Genomic DNA, 10,550 nt, shown 5'->3' on the forward strand with positions numbered 1-10,550 from the left:
ATTATATATGTGTTTTCCGATGGTCTTAGGCGACCCCTGTGAAAGGGTCGTTCGACCCCCAAAGGGTCACAACCCACAGGTTGAGAACCGATACTTTAAACAGTCTGGCAGATGCGAAAAAGGTTAAATATGGAGTTACCATATGATCCAGCAATTCTGCGCCTAGTTATATACTCAAGGGAACTGAAAATATGACCCCACAAAAACTTGTACACGAATATTCATGGCAGTATTATTCACAATAGCCAAAAAGGGAAAACAACTCAAGTGATGAATGAATAGATACAATTAGTTATTTTATACAATGAAATATTCATCCATAAAAGGAATGAAATACTGACATGTGCTACAACATGGGTAAACTTTTAAAACATTAAAAGAAGTCAATCACAAAAGACCACATATTATACACTTACATTTATATCAAACATCCAGAATAGGCACAATCCCGACAGAAAATAGATTTAGCGGCTACCTAGCATGAGGAGAGGGGGAAATGGGATGAAGAAAAAAAGAAAGTGTTGGCTAATGGGAACAGGGTTGTGCCTGAGGGTGGAAACAGTCTAAAGTTGGCTGTGCTGCCCTGCTGGTTATGCTCAGTGGTTGAGCATTGACTTATCAACCAGGAGATCATGGTTCGATTCCTGGTCAGGGCACATGCTGGGGTTGCAGGCTCCATCCCCAGTGTGGGGCCTGCAGGAGGCAGCCAATCAATGATTCTCCCTCACCATTGATGTTTCTCTCTCTCCTTCTCCCTTCCGCTCTGAAATCAATAAAAATATATTCAAAAATATAAATAAATAAAAAATAAAGTTGGCTGTGCAACACTGTGAACATAGTAAAAAAAGTCACTGAATTATACACTTCAAATAGGTGAACTGTATGGTATGTGAATTATAGCTAAGTAAAACTGTTCTTTAAAAAAGGGAGGGTTAATGTGGTTTCATTAATCTATTTCGCTGATTGGCAATTTAATACAATAAGAAAAAAAAAACCAAGAATATTGTGGAACTCCAATCAACATTTTAAAAACAAGATCAAGCCAAAACCGGTTTGGCTCAGTGTATAGAGCATAGGCCTGGGGACTGGAAGGTCCCAGGTTCGATTCCGGTCAAGGGCATATACCTGGGTTGCGGGCACATCCCCAGTAGGAGATGTGCAGGAGGCAGCTGATCGATGTTTCTCTCTCATCGATGTTTCTAACTCTCTATCTCTCTCCCTTCCTCTCTGTAAAAAAAGCAATAAAAAATATGTTTTAAAAAAAACACTAACAAGATCAAGTCCTGCTGACCCCCCCCACCACCATGTAGAGAAATTGTGTCAAATGTTAACTTATATGTTCATGTAATACAAAAAACAAACAAAAAACCCACGCCAAAACCTAAAAGTACCTGTTCTGCTAGATAACATTTACAAAATACCATCCTGGGTGGCTGTTGGTTGGAGCGTCATCCTGAACAGCAAAAGGTTTCGGGTTTGATTCCTAGCCAGGGCACATACCTAGGCTGTGGGTTCGATCCCTGGTCAAGGTGCATACAAGGGGCAACCGTTCATTTCTCTCTCTCCCTCCCCCCTCTTCCTCTCTCTCCCTGAAAATCTATAAAACATAAACTCGGATGAGGATTAAAGACAAACAAAAATACCATCACTTAAAAATCTGAGTTAAATTCAACTATCATGTGACACCACTGAAAAACAAGGCAAACACAAAAATGTTTACTTGAAGATAAAAGTAATTGCTTAAGAAAATCCAAGTCTGTTTTGGATGTTTTTAATGGGTCTAGATTTTGGAAGGGGAAAGGAGAAGAGGAACCTGGAGAATTTAAGAATCTCAGGGAGGCACTGTCAAACAAACTAAATATACTTTCCTGGATTAAGAAGCAAGTAATGAAATTCTTTACTGATGGGTGTGATGAACATGAACAGAGAGAAGGCTAAAAAAACGCCCAAATCACTTGTTTCTATTAGGAGTTTCTTGAGTGAAGAAACTGTGTTTTTCTTTGGATTCCTGGTGACTGGCACAAAGCAGGTCAATGTTTGGTAATTTAAAAAGGGGGAAATGTCTTGGACTAGAACTCTCACCAATTAAAGAAAAATGATCATCCAAAACCAAAACCAAATGTTTATGTAACTTGAACTCACAAAAATAAATGGAATCATTCACTCATTCCATTTTTCACACCGTATCTTTTTTCCAATAACCTTGAATAATCCACTAGTAAAGATTCTTAATTACCTATAATCATAAAAAGGTGCATTTGCCTTAAAAGGTTCCAGATCAAACATTTAAAAACATGTAAGTCTACTTTGTTTTATGCCTATAAAGCATATAAATATGTAAGCATATGGAAATTAAAAGTAGAGATACAAACATCAGATTTTAAAATTATTTAAATTTACAAGCTGATTTTAAAATACACAAAATCCGATGTGGGCCTAAACGAAACTTCCGCCCAAATTAACATATTAAACATTTTAAAGAGCTATATTTCTCTCTTAGAACAACACACGATTACAATATACAATTTCTCTCAAAGCAAATGTCTCACTCGGCAAGATGTTCGCGTCCACAAAGTCTTAGGTGGTGAACACTAACTGCAGGCACCAGGGGGCCTCCCAGGAATAACTTGGTAGTAAAGGAAAAGGTAAATAAGAAAGAGTTCCCGGGAAAACTTTGCCGCTTCTTCGGTCTTAGATGGCTGGAAGCTTTCACATCTGGAGCAAATATACTGTCGTTCGTTACACCACCAGTACACAGAGCCGATGAGGTACCGACAATGGTTTAAAAGAAAAGAAAGGAACTAGCGCCCCCCTTCCCCCCAAAAACCATCACAGAACCTCCGATGATTTTCCAAATGTAAGTATATTGCTTCACTGTATCAAACAATTACCTTCAGGTAATCAGAAAGCAAATAACAATCCTTCGGCGGTTTCTGGCAGAAAGAACTCTTTTTTTTTTTTAAGGCTTATTTTCTCTCTCTATATATATATATGTATTCATGAAGCAATTAGCGATGACGCAAATTTCATCGGAGAGGGATTCACTGGGAGGAGCCCGCGACGAGCTGTGAATGACATTCTGGCCGCTCCACCTCTTCACTTCCCCTCGACCCCCACCCCAACGTGAAACTATTCAACCAAAACGGAAGGGTCCGACACTTCAAAAGCTGCAAATACCTTGTAACACAGGAGAGGTCGTACAACAGACCCTTCCTAAGTTTGTGCAGAAACCAAACCCTCAAACCCGCAAGCTAACACCTTCAGCAAACGTGTCTGCATATTCCATTTTTCTTGCGAGCATCTGTAACTCGCTCCAACACCTCTTTACTATTTTTTTTTAAAGCAAAATAATAAATGGGAGGTATTCAGCTCCCGTTGTTACCCTCTCCTTAAACAGAGTCCTTCCTACAGTATAGCGTCATATAAAAATGCAGAACAGGTCAAACCATCGTCTCCAGAAGGTTTTTATAAAATTTACGCCGGAACTCGAATCCGAGGCAGCCAAGGGCAAAGCACAAAAAGAGCCCAGAAATGCACGTTCCGCGGAAGCACAATGCGGGCGCCCGCCTCCCGGCCCCTCCTGGGGAAGGGTCACCCAGCAGCACCCCAGCTGGGCTCCCCGCGCCCCAGGCCGGCGCCCGCCGTGCGGGTCCCCGAAGGGCCGCGGGGACACTGCCCGCCCGCCCGCCGGCCCGGCCCCCCGCGGCAACAGCGCCTCTGGGCCAGCCTCCCGCGAGCCGCGCTCCCGAGGCCGCTGCCCCCGGCCAACCCGCCCCTTTGCCCCTCCACCGCGGCCGCCTCGGGGCGGGGAGGGGGGGGTCCCCTGGGTTCCCGCAGCGCAGGGCGTGAGGCCTTAGCCAGGCGCCCCTCCCCGCGGCCGCGGCCCCGCACTCACCCTCCAGCAGCCGGGTGATGAGACTGTCCACGTTCAGCTCCCCGTCCGCCATCTTGTCGGCACCAGACGCTCCTTCCCGGCGGCCGGAACCTAGGCTTCTCGGCGGCGGCGGCGGCGGCGACCGCTCGGCGTTCCCTCACCTACAAGTCACGCGGCGTTTCGACCCCGGTTCCCGCTCCCACCGGCCCCCGGCCCTCCCCCCTCCCCCTCCCCGCCAAGCAGTGCAGCGCGCGCACTCGGAGGCACACACGGTAAATAAATAAATAAACCCGCGGGGCCCCCACAAACCGGGCCGCGTCAGACCCAGCGCCGCCTCGTCCTCCTCGGCACCGCCCAGATCCGCAAAGCTCACCAGCGCCTCCGACGGCCCCGACTCCGCACGGCCCGGCCCCGCTCCGCGCCACGCAGCCCCGCGCAGGCGCACGGCGCTCCCCTCGGCGGCCACCCGCGCCTCCCGGCCCTCGCGCAGCCGCACTGGACTCGGTTTCCCGCCGCCGCGCCCGCTGCGCTGAATCGCCGCGGCGGCGCAGGCGCCCCGGAGGCTCCCGGGGTTGGCGGCGCGGAGGCTGCCCTGACCTTCCCGCTTCCCAGCCGCCCAGCGTCGGGCGCTGCGCAGACGCTGTTTGTTGTTGTTCCCTTCCCGCCTCGCGTTTCTTTTCTTGGCTCCATTCCCTGGTTTTGCAAACAATTCCTCATGTTTCCGTTAACGGGGAAACGCGGAATGCATTACCCATGTCTGAGCAGCAGCAATAGAGGCAGTTGGAGCCACCATCGCAAGGTGCGAGAGTGGGTGGGTACCAAGAGGAGAGAAGCCTCGTGCGGCGGATGCGGCCCCGGAGGAGGCTCCTGGCCTCGGTGTGAGCCGTGGCCTGCGGGCCGAGGGGCGGTCATCAGTTCACTAGCCGCGAGGAGGCAGAGATGGGAGCAGGCTGCCAGTGGCGTAGGAGACATTGCCTCGGCCAGCCCGCGGGGCCAGCAGCCCTCTGGGGTGCCCAGGCCTGGAGACTAGCAGGCTTTGGAGGAGGGGACCAGTTGGTGCTGCTGACTGCATGCAGGAAACTGCCCCCCGCGCTTTTTGAACATGTGGCAAGACGGAGAAAAGGGATCCTGCTCTTTGTTTTCTAGGATCCCTTTCTAACAAACCGAAGGGCAAACTATTAGCTGGGACTCCCAAACCAGTGGGCCTTTATCTGGTGGTGTGCTGGAGCCAGCTTACACTCTCATGAGAGCCAATGGTTAAATTTTCAGGATTTTTGCAAGCCAGTTGTTAAACAGAGCTATTATTTAAAAATTAAATTATGTAGACTTACAAATAAATTACACAGTACTAAAAACAAAGGCAATGATTACTCGAAACTCATCCTGTTTATGTTGCTACATTTCACTATTATGTATAGTCTAGGGGTTGTTTGCATCTGTTGTATATGCATGATGGAAATACTATATAATGATATGCTGCTATGCATCTCCTTTCAACTCCCTGTTCAGTGACATCATATTGACAGTGTGGGAGTTTTTACAGTAAGTTTTGCTACTTTCCTCATTGTAAAATTAATGCTACAAATTTGTAGTTTTTTTCCCATTGTTAAACATTTACTAGCACGCCACTAGGCTTAGGGAGACTTGAGTCATATATGTCAATATTCTTGGGTAATTCCAGAAATGTCTGTGGAGGAAAATTGGATAATTTTGATTGCAAGGGGCTTGGGGAATCAAAAGTTAAGGTCTTAATATAATCATGATCTTATCTGTACTAACAGGAAATACCTGGGACTGATCAGTGCCCTTTAGACCAGTGCTCAGAGGAACCCAGCCATCACTGTGCTGGATTGTCCTCAAAGAAGGCACTTTGGAACATAGTGAATAGCAGTCTCATTTCTTTTAGTAAACATGGCACAGACTTTCAAGGGATATTTTTATACTAGAGGCCTGTTGCACGAAAAGATTTGTGCAATAGGCCTTCCCTTCCCTTGGCTGCCAGCACCGGTTTTCCTCTGGCACCCGGGACCAAGGCCTTCCCTCCGGCTGGAGCTGCCTTCAGTCTTCGCTCTGCCGCTTCGTGCCTACGTATGCAAATTAACCGCCATCTTTGTTGGTGGTTAATTTGCATACCTCGCTGATTAGCCGGTGGGAGGCAGAGCAAAGGTACGGTCAATCACCATGTTTGTCTATTATTCGATAGGATGCCTTTCAATACTGGCCAATATAGTGTGAAAGTGAGTAGGTTTAGATAGCGAAATGTGGAGGTTGTGATGGTGATATACAGCTCTTTGCAGCCCTGACTAATCCCAGATAGCTTATAAATTAATGAATGGATATTCAATGGGCTGCCCTTTCATAAATGATTCCTTTTAATCAAGTCTTTAGTAAGTCTTAAGTGGCAGCAATTTCTAAATTTTACTAGATATACTTCAAGGGCAGTATATCTTTTTTTAAAAAATATATTTTACTGATTTTTTACAGAGAGGAAGGGAGAGGGATAGAGAGTTAGAAACATCGATGAGAGAGAAACACCAATCAGCTGCCTCCTGCACACTCCCTGCTGGGGATGTGCCCGCAACCAAGGTACATGCCCTTGACTGGAATCAAACCTGGGACCCTTGAGTCAGCAGTCCGACGCTCTATCCACTGAGCCAAACCGGTTAGGGCAAGGGCAGTATATCTTTTGTGGTTAGCTCAATTCAAAGATATTGAGATACTATACAAAACAATGTACATCAGTAGGAGGCCACCCCTCAATCCAGAGCCAGGTTACGTTGTACACTTGGACAGGGCCAAGATTTTTCCTTAGGATTTATTTTTGGTTTCATTTCAATGCACATATGAGAGAAGAATCAAGCACCAAAGTTACCACCTAAGTCATGTTCTCAGTCATTTTAGTACAAAAATGATAAAGCCAGGTATTACCAAAAGCCTCTTCCCCTGCTCTTGGCCAATAATGGTACCCCCCCCCCCAGCCTCCCCCACCTACACACATACACACACACTTCCGACCTCCCAACACACACACAACCTCTCAGTGGAGCATTGTCTCTTAAGCTCACTCTCTATTCTTCAAGATAAAGTGATTGCAAAATAAGTGCCCAGTAACTGAAAGAGCTACTTGGCTATATAGAACTGTTAACTCTAAGGCAATTAACATGGATGGGCAGCCACTACAAAGGATGACTATTTAATTTTTGAAGAGTTGTTCGGTGGCCCTTCTTTTTCTTGTAATTAGATTACAGGATCAGCTATCTATTTAGGTCATTCCAAGTTTGTTACAGTAAAACCATGTCTCCTACATATATGAGATTGCTTCTCTTTCAGTGTTCTCTGATCCTGCTCATGCAAACAGGATACCAGGAAATAACTAAATGTGTTTGTTGATGAAGAAAAGTATACAAAATATGAAAACTTTGTTTCAAATAAAGTAATGTAAATATTTTATTTCTAATGATGTTTGCTCTCCTCATGCTGTACATTTAAATTATGTGAGGCATCTTTTCAGTTGGAGAAGGTTTACTTCTGAATAGTTTTGTAAGTCTCTGTTTTAATTAGTTTTGGCGAACAAAACAAACAGAGCATTAAGTTTTCTAATGTAGTTATAAAATGAGTAACTCTCCCCTAAGACCACATTAAAATTAATGGCATGTATCTTCTAAAACTAAAACCACATATGTCTGTGAACTGTGAAAAATATTTATTGGAATGACATCCAACACTGATAGGTTCTCTAATGTAGGACACACTGGTTAAATAGAATATTTATGAGTTATTACTCAAGTCTGTTATAAATAAGTTCTTAATTGAAGTGATCCAAGGGTACTTGCTATTTAAGGAAATCTTACAGTGAATGGACCTCGAAAGGAAAGTGAATAATGGACCAATTAAGTATTTATGAAACATTTAGTATTTTTGATTCTGTGTTGAGGAAGTCATGATCTTCCCAACTTTTTAGTGCTTTAATGACCACGTGCGGAAATGAGCACACAATGATCTGGATAGTGGGAAAAACGTTGGCTTGGAGGTAGGAGACCAAAGTCGCTGAATAACTATAGACAAATCCCTCTGTCTTTCTGAACCTTGGCTTCATTAACTACAAAATCAGTCCATTAATAAATGATCTCCAAAGTTTCTTCCAGCTATAAAAAGTCTTTGATTCTGAAGTACACAAATGAAACCCAAAATGTAACACAATATTGTACAGGCCGTCCCCAACTTAGGAACTGGATCAACTCCAAAAGGTCAATTGTTTGGAACACAGAATATATTTTCCCACAGAGACTGTGGTACAAATAGTGGTTAAATTCCCAGATCTGCCTGCAACATCAATTTAATTCTTAATGTAACAGCAGAAGAGTATCCATGGTAATGCGGACTCTAACCACCAATGATAGCAGAGTTTATGGGAGGAAGCCAGTAAGGATTCTAATTTGGCATGGCAGAAAACATCTATCAGTGTTTTCCACCACTCTGAGCAATAGGCACGAATACAATTCTAGTTCTAATTCACAGCAGACCTGGGTCATAAATTTCAACAAAGCCTGGGCTGGCAACTGGGAGAGGGAGAGAAGCTCTGATATTTCTGATCTAAGAGTGGGGGAGGGGTGGGCTGAGGACAGTTCATGATGTCTGGTGGTTCGGTGCCAGTAAGGAGGATTTGGCTCCAACCCAAAAGATAGGGAATGCAAGGGCAGAAGGAGAAAATGGAGTGAGCATATGTGCTGGGAACTTTAAAAAGAGAGAGAGAGAGAGAGAGAGAGAGAGAGAGACATTTACTTTTAATCTCACTCTTCAGTTGAGGAAATTGAGATCCAGGAAGGTTAAATTGCATTGACTTAATAGTAAAACTAGTACTTGAAACTGTAACAAGCCCGGATTCTCTCTCTCTCTCCCCTTATTACTTTTAATTTTTTTTTTAAGTTACATACCTTTTTATTTATTTTTTTAAAATATATTTTTATTGATCTCAGAGAGGAAGGAAGAGGGAGAGAGAAATAGAAACATCCATGATGAGAGAGAATCATGGATCGGCTGCCTCCTGCAAGTTCCTCACTGAGGGTCGAGCCCACAACCCGGGCATGTGCCCTTGACCGGAATCAAACCTGGGACCTTTCAGTTCGCAGGCCAACGCTCTGTCTACTGAGCCAAACCGGCCAGGGCTCTTACTTTTACTTGAAAGCTATCACACTGTGTAAGAATCTACTTGTTCCATCCTTTCTCCTTCCTGTGCAGGAATCCTTTAGAGCCCTGCATCCCCACGCCCAGCCTCGTCCTACTTTTTGTCCTCTGGTCTTCCAGGACAGCCTGGTCAGCCATGAGCACAACAGTTTCCTGTTTGGCTCCAATGTGTTTTAACAGTGCCACCAGCTTAAAGAACAACGTTCTAGTTGATAAAAAGGTTGCTCTGGCCCCTAGTCCCTTAGTGCACGTTTGAACAAACCACTCAGAGAATGAGAGTGAATACCAAACTCTAGTAACATTGGGATACTTCTAGTAGTGGCTGGGAGAGCCCGTGTTTCAATGCCAGGTGTCGGGCGTTGCTCCTTTGTCAGAAAGAAGGCTTCTGACTGGAGCTTCCTAAGTGCACCATGTGCTGGGAATTTTTACTGACATCACATTTAATCCCCTGAAAATCCTGTGCCATAAAGGTTTTCCCTTATATAGATACAGGAATGAAGGCTCAGAGGCACTGGTTTGCCTCTAGTCACCAGGGCAGTCTGATTCCAGTTTCAGCCCTGGCTAGGTTGGGGCTAGTTAGGTGGACCAGCTCTGGGACACTGTTGTGAGAGGAAGTGAGAAGTGAGTAGATGGTGGGTTTGGCTAATGGCTGGGATCTGCTTTCATGGTAGGGATAGTTAGCTCACAGCAGTTAACTCACAGGGGTGGGGAGAATATGGGTGATTTCTCAGTGGGGCAGAGTTTTCAGAAATGAGAGGGAAGGAGGGGTCATTCTTGGCTACAGCCAGAGAAAGGTGGGTAGTGATACATGAGTGCAGCGGTTTTTAACCTTTTTCATCTCATGGTACACACAAACTAATTTCTAAAATTCTGCGGCATACCAAAAAAAATATATCTTTTGCTGATCTGACCAAAAAAAAAAAAAAAAAAAAAGCATAATTTTGATTCATTCACACCAGATGATTAGTGTTGTGTTGGCTGTTGTCATTTTTAAAAATTTTACAATCTAAGGGAAAAGAAGTCAGCGCCCCTGACTAGTCAGGTATTGCATGTTTTAAAAATTCTTGCAGCAGTTTGAAAATCGCTGCCTTAATGTCATTTTAATTTGTGTGTTTTTTGAAGTATATTTTTACTGATTTCAGAGAGAAAGGGAGAGGAAGAGAGAGATAGAAACATCAATGATGAGAGAGAATCACTGATCAGCTGCCTCCTGCATGCCCCACACTGGGGATTGAGCCCGCATCTCATGTGGCCTGACTGGGAATCGAACCGTAACCTCCTGGTTCATAGGTTGATGCTCAACCACTGAGCCATGCTGGCCAGGCCTTAATTTATGTTTTTAATGAGCCACTCCACTTTTTCCAGGTGGTGATTTACTACATTTACAATCAGATGTGCAAACTTTCAGTTCATTTTTCTTGATTATTTATGGCATATAATGGAACATTACCATACATATTTGAATGATATATTTGTATCAGTTTCTATCAAT

At 44.6% G+C, this 10,550-nt stretch overlaps 1 protein-coding gene across 2 annotated transcripts in view; it reads right to left on the bottom strand.

The window, feature by feature from the left end:
- Positions 1 to 4,384, bottom strand: part of PPP1CB (protein phosphatase 1 catalytic subunit beta) — a 30,456-nt gene extending 26,072 nt beyond the window's left edge. Inside the window, exons 1-2 of one of the 2 annotated variants that reach the window (XM_059660226.1) lie at positions 4,248 to 4,384; positions 3,896 to 4,035 (exon numbers count right to left, since the gene is read on the bottom strand). In XM_059660226.1, the coding sequence (XP_059516209.1) occupies positions 3,896 to 3,947 (52 nt within the window). In that variant the 5' untranslated portion in view covers positions 3,948 to 4,035; positions 4,248 to 4,384. Of the gene's footprint in view, positions 1 to 3,895; positions 4,036 to 4,183 lie in introns of both variants that reach the window. The other variant, XM_059660225.1, reaches the window with a different exon arrangement.
- Positions 4,385 to 10,550: the final 6,166 nt, after the last annotated feature.

Source organism: Myotis daubentonii, chromosome 12, assembly GCF_963259705.1.
Source record: "Myotis daubentonii chromosome 12, mMyoDau2.1, whole genome shotgun sequence".
Lineage (NCBI taxonomy): Eukaryota > Metazoa > Chordata > Mammalia > Chiroptera > Vespertilionidae > Myotis > Myotis daubentonii.